Raw genomic sequence first — 13950 nt, 5'->3', positions numbered from 1 at the left:
GATACAATAATAAGTTTCATACCTTCATTTATTGTTTATAAGTGTACTTGTTAACCATATGACTAAGGTTATTTCTAATCTTTTTTGTAAAGTTACCCAACTCTATAGGAAATCAGTGTCAAATATATATAGTATTTGCTGGAGTTTTTGGATATTTTTTTTTAAAGTTAAGCAAAGTTAATCCAAACCACTCGTCGTGCCAACATTTTCCGATGCACAAAAACTGATTAAGCTTAATTTAAATCACATCCATAATTATCGGATCAAATCATAAATATCTAGCACAGTCACAGCGCTGGTGTGTATTGTATCCACAAGAATTGATATCATTAAGTCATATGACATTTCTTTTTAACACTCGCATTAAAAAGAAATGACAGGTATTTTATATCTCCATAATAGTATCGGATCCCTTAGATTCCTTCGTGATTTTATAATACATTATATTGCCAAACTATTTCATTTTTATAGGTTTTGGTACACATTACCTATTTAGCTTTTTAATTAAACCCTTTAATTTTTTTATCGATAAGAGTTTAATACAACACTAAGGTTATGTCAGTTGATAGCTAAACTTCAAAGTAGCGTCGCCGAGTCGCCGTTATGTACCCCGCGCCCGTCAAGCCAGTTTCAGTGCTTCAGCCTTCAGTCAATTCTTGTGTTTGCGAACTTGTGGGCGTTGAACTGTTTATTGTGATAATGATAAATTTAAGTTATTCTCCAATTCTATGAAATGAAAATATTAAAATATTAAGTAATAATTCCATAACGGTGTTAAAGAATGATTTTGTAGTTCCAAAATTGAGAAGTTACAACTGGCGTTAAAAACTTATTCGCGATGACTGATATGTGACTTTACAAGTTTTGTTTTTAATATTCCGTTTGTTAAATCACATGATAGCAGACGGAGCGAGCTAAGTGACTCTTGAAGGTACCGTGTGAATCGGGCTCGTACAAGTGCTGTAACTTGTAAAAGTGTAATCATGAAAAATGTGCTAAGAGTGTATAGGACGAACTGTTGTTACTATCTTATAGTGCTATCACTACGTTGCTGTACTTGATCGCTGATCTGTAGTTTAAGGACTGAGAATGGTAGTTCAGAGGTAAAGTAGTAAAGATTCACCGTGGAGCATCTGGTTGGAGGCGGTGGCGCGGGCGGCCTGCTGCCCGGCGCCTCGCCTGCCCAGCACCCGCCAAACATGTTGCAGCCCATGGAAGAAATGATACTACCTCCAAAACGTCAAGCTGTTGTTGATCGTCTAAGGTGAGTTGTCTCTTACAAGACTTTCCTCTGAGTATTCTCCAGTGATTTGATTCCAGGGAGCTCTCAGTGAGATTTTAAAAGACTAATACTTTAAAAGTTAAAAGAATACTTGAATTCTCAGGTCTATATTCAAGTACATAAACAGAATTATCTTGAGCATTGTCGTAAAGTCAAACATAATAAATAAAAATTGGTGTGATAAAAGATTTAAGAATACACTAAACTGAATATCCTTGTAAATTTCACTTGACTTTTTAGTTGGACTTGTAAATAGTACCTACCTAAACTAGAAAGTATATTTATTTAATCTTATGTACAAATTGTTTAATTGATTAAGATGAATGAATTATATATTCAATAATAATCATTTACCTGATGTAAAATTTAAATATTGCATGTAATTCTGTCCATCAAAATCACATTGATTATTTTTAACCTTTTTATATATTATTATTTTTGGTAGATATTAATTAAAAGATTAGATTAGAGTAAAACAGTGGACAACTTTTTGGTGTTGATATTTTAAATTAAGGATAAAGATGTACAGTTAAAATCTGTTATAAGGACATTGAAGGGAATCCTCATATTTGGTTGTAAAAACCGATAGTTGTACCAACCGATGATATGATGTTGTTATTCAGTACCTAATACAATAGAATTCAGCAGGGACCTTTGATATAAATCAAATATATAACCGGTATATTGTTCTAAACAATCTCTTTGTAAACTGTTTTGCCTGGACATCATATTTAATAAATAAATCTTGTCTCATTTCAGTGATTCTTAAGTAACAGTATTATAAGTAGGACAACTCTGAAACAGAAAGATAAACTTATTCTCATTTATATATTTATTTAAATCTTTAAAGTTACTAAAATATTATAATCTAAGATAGTTAGAATTGACACTAATAAGATTATTATGAAATATATTATTTAATGAAATTGTTCTAAAAAAGAGAAAACATATTTGAAATTATTTCAGCCAATTCCCTGACTATGCCATAATGTGTGTGTGTCTTTGAAAGTTTGTAAAACTGAACACTTTTTTGAAAGTAAAAAGTATAGACAAATTGTTTTTTTATCTCACAAAATAACACATCACATCTTGTAAGTTAATATTAAAATTTAATTATAAATATTAAAAAATAATTTCATAAACATAATATTAAAAATATTATGTTTATGAAAAGGATTTTTTTTAATTTATGTTTTTTTTTTACCATTATTAATTCAATTAACGGTTATAATGTAAGTGATTCATGACTATGATACTTTATTATTAAGTTTTAGCAAAAACTTTCTAAAAATGTTAGCTGTTTATAATATTGTGGTGTAAAGATTCTCCCTATAAGTATAGGTTGTGTGCATGTTTGCAGTATATGCACTGACTTTTCTAAATATAACATTGCAGTTGCATACCTGAGCAATATGTAAACTGTATATATGTATTTCTATTGGCGCGGCTAACGGTTATTCGTGATTATATACCTTTATTGCATTGTTTCCGTTGGTATACGTAAAAATTGTGTCGTAAAGAATACATATATCGAAGAACTTTACGAACAATAGATACAATGCAATAATAAATAAAAATACATTGGATCCAAGAAGTATTTCCTTTTACAAAAACCTTTTACCTTACCTTTAAACCTTTTACAAAATAGAACCATAACGATAATTGTTTCTAATAATTAACGTTTATGTTTTAGTTGGTAAGTGTAGGTTTGGCGAGTGTGGCATTATCCTTTAGTAACTATATAAAATAAATAGATAAAAAAGCATCTGAGACAGTTTTAATCCTTACTAAACGTAAAACGTGGAAGATTATTTAAATCATTAATTTAAATAACGTTCCAGAAAACGAAATGAAAATATAAGATTTTATAAACTGTAGAGTAATTGTAATATGTTCTAGAAAAGGAAATGGTATATTTATGTGAGAAATCAGTTATACATAATGTAGATTACATGTCGTCTGCATCGCGCGGTGAAAGTAGTCAATATAGAGCTCAGATAAGATTTATGTCTTGTTAGTTAGTTAAATATTACTCCAAGATCTCAATTATATAATTAACAAGTAGATATAGTAGTATGCTCCTTCTCAAAACATGACAGGTTATTTGGGCTTAGAAATAGGAAATCTAGAAAGTTTCTTTGGTATCAAAGCTATTCCAAACAATAATGTTTAACAGAATTAAATAAGAAATTTTTGCAAGTATTATGTTCATCAATTACATACAAAAGTATGTGACATTTCTTTTTGATTCAAGTGCACGACTCAAAAATAGTAGTTCTTGCTTATATGTAAAATACACACCAACGCTGAGACTAGGAAAGTTATGATTATTCGGATATTTATAGATATGGTATATTTATAGATACGATATTTTAATTAAGCATTTTTTGCATTAAAAAATGTCAGTCCGACCAGTGTATTAACCTTGCCCTCATTTAAAAAAAACGACAGCTAAGTAAGTACTACAATAATAATAAAAATTTGAAAAATACTTTTCTATTAGCCTAGTTGTATGATAATTCTTCTGTCTGAAATCTTAATCGATCGTCACATCTCGATTTCGTCCTCATAATTGTATAACATTGAATTATTTTATTGAGACTGACGCGATAGAAAATAATCGAACATCACGGCTAGAGTACAGCATGCAATCATTTGAAAGTGAACGTAAACTGAAAAAATATACGAGTTATATAAAAAGTAAGGCAACCTTATCGATGTCAGTTGTTTGCGTTCGCGCACAAGACGCGACTGGTCATTGAACTAAACAAAAACACCTACCATGCGTCAGTGCATTACGCCTTCACCCCAAAGATTATTGCCTCCGTCCCCAAGAGTCCCTTTAGAAAAGCTCCTCAGAGAATGTAGCAATATGTATTAGATTTAGTTTTAACTAGTGTTAATGAACGTTAGACAATATACTGTAGATGACGTCCATAGCTAATAGATTTAAATTTCAATAATCAGGGAAATACTTTTTTTTTCAAGGGCAGCTCAGATGGTTGTTCACAAATTTGTCGTTAAATGGAGTGTACTGTATCACATCTATCTGTTGTTTTAATATGTCTACGAATTAAAGTATGTGTTTTCCTTATGCAAATTGTCGCGGGCGTCATAAGCTTACGTTTACATAAACGTAACGTATATATAGTTAAAAACCCACCCAATTTCTACTAATACACAAAAACTGTTTTAAATATATTCATATTTAGGTTTAAGTATGTGCAGAGAGACATGGCTCGAGAAAGGCAAATGATCGATGCCTTTGAGATGTGGTGCTGGTGGCGAATGCTTAGAATAATACCGTGGACTGCGAAGCGCACCAATTCATCAATCCTGACCGAACTTCGTATTATTCTCTTAGTTCAGTTCATTTCCTATGTAAAACACGTGAAGCGCAATTGTAAAATATACTTAATTGAATATGCTTATATACTTTTTAATCTTAGGTATGTCTATATAACACTACATTGATATCGTATCCGAATTTAAATGACGTGTTCCGATGATACACTCGTTATATAATGGCTTAGGTGTGATTAGGTAAGAATATACGCGATGTTTATGTATAGTACCGGTTATGTGGATGGAGAATTAAACGCATTTTAATGATATATGAATGGCTTTACACGTGCCAAGTTTTGTTATGTTCATCAATCGGTCATCATCAGTGTGAAAAGGATTTTTTTAAGACACCTTAATACGATAACTTCGCTTCTGTAACAATTTGGTTGATGGCTAGTAAAAGTATTACAAAATTCTTAGATTCGTACTTAATTATACATGTAAAAATTTACTTAGACCCTTTATAATAAACCTCGCTCAGAGACATTATATGTAAGACAAAAAAACCTTTATCCAAAAGTTTCTTGTGTACTTGCTTGCTAGTACATACTTCTATGGTTCAGGATGTAACTTGAGTTCAATTTTTTTTCCAAGACCTTAACCATGATTGCTATTTGTAGTAACATTTAATTATAACTTTGCATTCTCATTAACATGATTATTTTTATAAAAAATGGTACCGCCATGGTAACCCACTAGTATCAATACAACGCCACTCTCTCTCTTGGAGTCGAAACTGATGACAGCTTGAACTATTTTTGACATATTATGGCAGTTTAAGGTTAGAATTATTCATAAGTCTAGCTCTCCTTTGTTTAGTTCAACACGTTCTGCGCGTTACGTCTTTTACCCCAAAAAGTGTTTCTTAGTTGTAAAGGTTTTTCGTAGATGCGTATTATAATGCGGGTTGAGTTGACAACAGCCTTGAAACGTTTTGAACGAATATTTCGGTCGTATAAATGAAAAGCTAGTAGACATCGCATTAACATTTACCCAAGGTGACCGTCGGAGTTGCGGCTCACTGAACATCGTACAGTGGTATATGTTGTTAGGGCACGGAGTATAATGTATATTCATTAAATATTGCAAATTATGCCCATTTTCAATATATCTTTTTAAAATTGTTCATAGAAGATGTATTACTAACATCACATTCGCTTTGCTGGCTAGTTACAGCAATCGTTTATGTAATTTTAAAAACTAAAATGTTTTCGGAACGATATGCTGGTTAGTTTTTTTAAAGTTACGATATTTTAAACAAAGTATTAATAATACTGTTTCTTTCTTCTATACAAAAACGTTTAATGCTAAACTAAATAGATATATCTAATAATAAGCTCCTATACATTTACGTATTTTTCACAAACGAAGCAGCAAATCTACATATGGAAATATAACAATTGTTTCAATTTTAAAGTCAGTTCTGTCTTTAGTTGAAACAGGGCAATTTTTACGTATCACGTTTTTATTGATTAGATATAAATCAATGTTTGTGTTACGTTTATGTTTGGTCTGCACCTATATAAATTGATACATCTGCTAAATTGAATTGCATAAATCTCGTATTGAACATAGGCCCTAACCGATAAAAAATGCCTAATCAGTTATGAAAAAAACACCTCACAACCTCTAAACAATGTTTAAAAAATCCTTACCGATAGATTCGTATCGTTGTACTTTTTTTAACTGGCCTAATATACAATAATCCACTTTAAATATAATAATGACCTCACCCATCCTCTTAGATGGACATTTATTATATTCTAGACACCTATCACAACCAGTAAACATTCAAAGTTACCTTAATTTTACAAATACAATATTAATACAGTGCAGCTGAAAATAAAAATCCGCAATCTTTCCCTTCAAACGAATTGTTTAAATCCAACTAATAAATACATAAATACTGTCTAATAATAATTGGAGTGACGTTTTAGTTAGGAGATGGGTCAAAACAACTTCAAGTTGGGTAAGTTTTGATGGTATATATGTGGGAGACAATAACATAATAACTGTTTATTTAATTTCAAGAAACAAAGAAAACGGAATTTACGCACAGTGTGCCCGTTTCATATACGTACCTATATAATTAAGTAACAATCAGTTTTAATAGAGTACATTAAATTCTAGTGCTATAAAGAAACTTTTCACAAGCTATGCTCCACCTGTATATTCAATTATGTCATGCCAAATCGATATTTTCGAGTTACAACGATAACGAAAGATAAATCTAACGTTTGACTGACAATTGACATACCTCCGTTTATGCACTAGAGTGAGGGTAGATTTATTGTTGAGTGATAGATTTGGAAATGTAGACAAGCTATGAAAAGAAGTTTAAACATTTAAGTAATCTATACTAATATTATAAAGAGGAAAGGTTTGATTTTTTGTTTGTTTGTTTGTATGAATTGAATAGGCTCCGAAACTACTTGGCAGATTTGAAAAATTCTTTCACTGTTGGAAAGCTACATCATTCCTGAGTGACATAGGCTATATTTCATTTTCAAAAAAATAGGCATCCTTACTAAAATTACGATAACATTAACATTTGTTAATTATTTGATACAATTCTAACAGATGGCGCTGAGTTAAAGGTAGTAGTTTGGCAAGACGACGTTTGCCAGGTCAGCTAGTAGTTTATATGAGGAAAGGATTAGTACAAACTTCTGTAAATCCCTTTAACCCTTAACTAATCCACGCGGCTACTTCTTACACACTCAATAATTCCGCTGGCTCTGCTACCCAAAAGTTTTATGGCCTTCTAATAGAGAATCTTCTAGCGCTTCCTGTCCCGCCGATTGCTGGTTTTCAGCAGCAGTAGATCCACCGACCTCTCAGGCTCCTGTCAGCCTCATTCCTGTCCCATGTCAGCCCATACGCACAAGGTAGAGCTGGGCTAACAACTTTCGGCATATTGTTCTACTTCTCATACTAACATTTAAACTACCATAAAAATCGAAAGAAAATTTACAATTCGTGTTTAAACAATTTGTTCTTTGTCAACAGAAGGAGGATAGAGACATACAGACGCCGTCAGTCGGAATGTGTGCCAAGGTTCGATCAGTCGTTCAGCGGCGCATGTGAACAGCAAAACTTGGAGACGAGTGCACTCCAGAAGAGGTTTCTTGAAGGCAAGGCCAAACGGCAAGCGAAGAAGACAGACCGAAAACCAGACCTGCCATCCATAAGCAGCAACCTACATAGCAGCGTGCATGTGAGCTGTGTGAGCTACCTTATTTATTATTTTTCATTTTAGTTTAACTCGTCTTTTAGTTTACTTCGTTAATATTTTTTTACTATTGGTATATATGTATAGTCGAAATAAATACAATTTCGACGGCTAAATCCGGTAACTATAGACTGATATTGGTTTGACTTTGAAATCTCGTATTGCAAAGTAACAATCGTCTTAAAACTAGTTTTCCGTTCTCCCATTATCACGTTATTTACGTGTGTAAAGTAATTAGATATGTATATAATTATAGTTTCTAGTTTTCCATGACGGCTAGCGAAGCGACATTGTATTTTTTTAATATTTGTATGGTCTTTTAATTCAAACAATTATAAGTGTACGTATACTACATAGAAAAATACGATAGAATAAGACGTCACTTGTCTATGGGGTGGAATGTAGACACCGATCAATTCTATTTTTGAATTTTTTCGTTACATGAACGAACGCTTTTGATTTTAAATTATGAATGAGGTTGTATAATAGTGTTATACAACTTTCGAAGATTGCGAGTTCTATTTTCAAATAGGCAGAAGACATACGCAACATGTAGCATTCCTAACTATTTGATCGTGTGCGAAGAAACTCGTATTTTTAAATTTGGAATTTTTCTTGCGTGTAGTTTGCCTACCTTTTGCTTGAAACTGGCATAAAGTTAAATTGGCATAAAAAACTTGGAATTTCGATGTACGATGACAGGATATCTGTATGCGGTACCTGAATCTATCTAGTCGGACCTTTTTAATGTTTTAATCGTGTTTATTTACGACATCATTGAACAGTGATAACGCACGCGCAATTATTTCGAGACAAGAATTCACTAGGCAATATCGTATTGTTGGTAAACGTATGAAGTAACATTGCGTCGCTCTGTTTTCAATAAAACTCTAGTTGCGTTAACATTACATAATGCAGAAATGTTTTACATTTGAGGTACCATTTGGGGCGATTTACATACTATATGTCATTCTCTAAGTTATGTAACTCACCGCACCCTTTAAGTGCTTGGCTCCGAAGGTCGATACCCGGCGAAATAAGTATTCCTTAAATGCTGTTAATTGTGACTGTTACACAGACAGAGTTGGGAGCTGTTAAGTCACATATAAATTTTTAATCTATTCATATAAATTAAAATTTTAAATTATGTGAATTTTTCTCAACGTAGCCTGAGAAATTTGTGGCCTCAATCAATGTTTACCGCCAAATTGTCAAAAAATGGCGCTATTTGCTAATGTCATTAATAATTTATATTTTTTATAAAGTACGATAACTATAATATGTTTGAATTTGCGAGCAGTGTTGGTATAGTGGCTTTATCGTTCGAATCTCATCCTTGAGGTTGTAGGTTCGATCTCCGGCTGTGAACCAATGGGCGTACATAAATCTTAAAAAGGATGTAGCGTCATGTTAGTGTTAGTGCGTAGATATTTATATTTATTATTTGTTTTTTGTACCCTAATTAGTTGAATAATAATTTGTCAGTTGAAAGTGTAAAACTCGTGCTTTTAGATATTTGATATGTAAATTTAGGGGGTGTATACACGGGACCGTGATAAAGGCTTTTTGTAGTGTTTCCATATGTTCTTGAATAACCTTGTGAAACCGGTAAAAACCGGTTCAGTTGTTTCCGATTTTATCAATTACAAACAAGTATAAGATTATCTGTTTGTAAAGAAGATTTCAAATCATATGTTAATCGCTGTATTCTTATCTGTAGCGCGAAGAATGCGTAAATTGTAATAATTATCCTAAATGATAGATGTATATATCTACATTTTAACAAATGTTCAGTGGTTGCTTTGTTTAAATATTTTTTTTCTAAAATATACAAATTGTATGGAAAATTAACAGTGTCATCAATGATTTGTTTTACTAAACGGAAGTTGTTAAATAGGTGCCTCTTATTATTTATTCCTTGCCAACGTAACAGCGAGAGACACGTATGCTGAAAAGCACTGAAAACTTGATGCAAACATAATCAAACCAATTCGATTTAGGGTTCTTCAAAAGAAAAAAAAGAGTGTCCTACCTATCTATATAATTAATGTTGTTTTAATATACGTAAATGTAATTATGTAATGAACGTACTTACAAGCACGGGATGCGTATGCGATGCCACAGGGCAAGTCAATTGACGCTGGGTTACATCCGGACGCGATTTCAATTGTCCTTTCAAACACGTGTTATAATTATTCTTTTTCACCTGCCTTGAACTTCTTACTCAGTTTATTCCATACTTAGTATATCCTCTGACTCTGAATCGCATCTTTTTCTCTTAGCTGTCTTCTATACTGAACGTCAGTTTAAAAAAGAAGTGCATTGTGTTGCTAGCCATCACTACCCACATTCATCTAATTGGTGATCGTACTCCTGACATAAATTATATATGTATGTATTAACAAAAATTGTACTAAAGATGTAGCCAAAGATGGGGTTCAAAATATTAAAAAAAAAATAAATAAATAAAAAGTATTCAATACATTTTAGTAAATCGACTGTGTTGTGTGATGGTGAGAAAGTGAGAATGTGTATGTGTGCTTATGATGCTGCTAATTTTGCGATATGGACATTCTTAATACTTCTTTTATACAGATTCTGCGGTAGCTTAAACGATGTGCAATAAATAATAATAACTATTTAAATATTGGTCGCTGTATGTCCGGGCTGCGCGATCAAAACTTAGTTTGAACATACAAAGCACTATCACAAGGCTTGTAGGCAGGAACATGGAAGGCTAATTTTTCTAGGAGTGAGCTGCAATTTTATTTGAGATGATGTCATGTAGTAGCAATAAATCTTATTGTTTCCGTCGAGAGTCTAAATTAACGATTTTAGAATATTACCTACTTATCCACATAGCCATATTATACGTGGGCATAGCTTAAAAAGAGGATTATATGTGTAATGTCTTTAGTATATATACATTGTAGCGTCGTATAATACAAAACATTCATTGTTATAATCTTGACCAAGAGTTGAATATCCTGTTCATGTGTCATGGATTCCTCGACTTTGTGCTGACACTCACATATCGCTCCTAGCCTGAGATGACGCACACTTGAATTTTTCATTAACCTGTTTTAATATTATCTATGGCGAATTCTACTTTGCGTCCGGTTCTATTGCGATAAACACGATGTGTTATGTTTAAACAAACAACTTGATTGTAACTGTTTTTTTAATTTATCTTGGTTACGAGAGAAATTTGAATGATAAAACTCATTATAAAATTCTCGTGCCACAATGTTCCCATACTCTTCCGAAACGGCTCGACCGATTCTTATGAAATTTATTATGTATATTCAGTAGGTCTGAGAATCGGCTATTATCTATCTTTCGAACCCCTAAGTTATGAGGGGTGTTTACCCCAACACATTTTTATTTTTTTGACAACATTTTTGATTTTATTTTTTTATGATTTACAAAAATACGTACAACCCTTAATTTTCACTTATGTCGTGAATTCTGAAATTTATATAGAGAAAAATCACAAATAAAACCTAAAAGTTTTTAATACTTATTAAAGAAATTTAGTTAAAGTAAATGTAAATATTATCTTATTATTTCCTATTAGACACCGGTTTCTTGATCGTCTTGCCTTTCAGTGTTCTCCACAAAAATCTCTTGCTTTCCTCATCCATGTCGCTCCTTGATATTATATTATTAGAGGTAAAATAGAAAATTTCATTAGTTGAGTTGTAGTTGGTTACTATTCATGTAAATTGTGAAAGTATTGTATTTATTAAACTCAGTAGGGCTGAGCAGTTGTTGTGCAAACTGCGCAATTTCGTAAGCGTTGCCTCGCATTGTCTCGGACCTATTTTGCGCCGCTCACTGTTGGCCCGAGAGCTTGGAAACTCTATTCGATATCAAGGCTAACATTTTCATTTGGAAGTATTTTGGAGTTTGCATTAATAAGACAAATTTATTCCAAACCCTTTGTCGCTTTTTATGTAATTATTTCAATTAGCTGCACATGTTTTTGGTTAAGATTTCCTTTTCTATGTCTGATTTTAACCTACTGACTACCACTGACTAGTAATTTTATAATTACTAATTTAGGTGTTATTGGGTAGCCTAGTGTATCGTTATGAACTTTTAAAACAAAAAATAAATTAATCCAAGGTTTCTTGCGCAATGTGTTAAATTTAATAATATTTTTTTAATAGAAATTTGTCTCAATTTTTCCCTGGATTTTGAACGAATTTTAGATGCCGATTTAAGTTTAGTTCCTTTTTATTAGACAATGTTGTTAACCTTGCTTTATCAATTATTCAAATCTAGACTGTTAATTATTTAAAAATATTCTGTTTTTCACACTCCATACTAACTTATAATTTTTGTTAGTAGCCTGTACATTTAAATAAAATATAAAAATTGTATCTTTACGGTTATATCATCTATACTTAATATCTACTTATAGAAATTATACAAGATATAATATTTAGACTTTTTAATGAACTCTGAAGATACCCTTCAACCAGATTAATTTTAGTGATTTTTAATTTAAAACAAATACAGAAGTATCTTATAAAATTGATGTATACTTTGGTATAAATAAATATATCAGTATCAAATAATTAATAATAACACATACGTAAATTCCATTTATTCATGGATTTCCATCTAATCCTTGAACGAACATCTCATACTAGTTTTTCCCTATAAAAGTAAATAAATATCCAAGGTAATTGTTTTGTTTATTACACTCATTGCGGTGCAAAAGTTGAATCAATGTCTTTAAATAGCTGTTGTTGAGGCTAGTGCTGGGCGAATGGACGCGTTATGTGAACTAAATTGTTTACTACGCGTTTGGTTAAGCATGTGATCCTGTAATACTTTGAATGTTTACTTTACATGTCTATACATAAGAATATAGTATGCTATTTTGCATCTATATACATAAAGTTAGAAGTACAGCGAGACAGAAACTAAAACTTAACTAACAATTTTTTTCATTGTAAAATGTTATTCATAATTGTAAAGTACTCGATAGTGTAATTATATTTAACTATCTCACTTGGTTTTTTAATAATTAAGTATGTTTTTTTGCAGCAACAAAAATTTGGGTGTGGTGATTATGAACCACCTGCAAAACTACAATGCGGAGGAAATGCTGGCGTAAATGGAGCTGGTGAGGCTCTTACGAAGTTCTCCGTGGAAATTGTGCAGCAGCTGGAGTTCACGACGTCTGCGGCGGACTCGCAACCGCAGCAGATATCCACGAATGTAACCGTAAAAGCTCTAGCCAATGCGGTGAAAACGTCCGGATCCCCGCCGCCACAACAGCAACCTCCTCGAATACCAACCCCACTAGACTGCGAAAGGGAATGCAAAGCAGAATGTAAATCAGAGGTAGCTGACGATGAATTTGTTGGGCTCGACGAGTGTGCTGCTGCTCTGGAGCGAGATGCGGCCTCCTCTTTCCCTGGCTTGGCGGAGCTGATAGGCGAAGACGACGGCGATGATACATTCGAAGATCTCATTACCGAAATATCGGAATACCCTGAGTTCATGAAAGATTTTGATCTGGATGCGGGGAAGTTGAATGGGGGTAATATTGGTAGTCTCGAACCGTCGGAAGGAGAACCGGCACCGAGGCCGTATGGGGCTGGGGAGATGTCGCCGGCGGCTCAGACGCTTAAGCATATGGCGGAACAGCATCAGCAGGCGACCGGTGGTGATTGGGCGCGGTACAGGGGCTACGGCAACTACCGCCCTGGACCGAGACCTACACAACCCTCGATGGACCACTTGCACATGTCCCAACAGCAGCAGTTACATCTTTCGCAACCTCATCATAATCTGCAGGTGAGTGCTTTAAGGCTTGAACAGTGCTCAAATCGGTCAACTAGCCCTAGTTTAAATTAAATTGTTGGAAGAACTGTCGCTCATATGCATTTGAAAAAAATATATATTGTGGGTTGAAGGCTACTGTATCGATTGATAAAATCAAAAAAGATAAAAGCAATACCAATTTCCCAAAAAAAAATTTACCATCGAACCGTAGATTAGACATAAATTACAAATTCGCTCCAAAACGGTTTATGCGATTTATTTTAATCTTACACGTATTATTAGATATAGC

General features: G+C 32.9%; 1 protein-coding gene across 2 annotated transcripts in view; it reads left to right on the top strand.

Annotated features, from left to right (window-relative positions):
• The first annotated feature begins 593 nt into the window (after positions 1 to 593).
• LOC110992829 (neurogenic protein mastermind) overlaps positions 594 to 13950 on the top strand; it is a 32315-nt gene continuing 18958 nt past the window's right edge. Inside the window, exons 1-3 of one of the 2 annotated variants that reach the window (XM_022258798.2) lie at positions 594 to 1264; positions 7637 to 7844; positions 12918 to 13673. In XM_022258798.2, the coding sequence (XP_022114490.2) occupies positions 1200 to 1264; positions 7637 to 7844; positions 12918 to 13673 (1029 nt within the window). In that variant the 5' untranslated portion in view covers positions 594 to 1199. Of the gene's footprint in view, positions 1265 to 7636; positions 7854 to 12917; positions 13674 to 13950 lie in introns of both variants that reach the window. The other variant, XM_022258797.2, reaches the window with a different exon arrangement.

This window comes from Pieris rapae, chromosome 22 (assembly GCF_905147795.1).
Source record: "Pieris rapae chromosome 22, ilPieRapa1.1, whole genome shotgun sequence".
In the NCBI taxonomy this organism is placed as follows: domain Eukaryota; kingdom Metazoa; phylum Arthropoda; class Insecta; order Lepidoptera; family Pieridae; genus Pieris; species Pieris rapae.
This window is presented reverse-complemented; position numbering and strand designations above follow the sequence as displayed.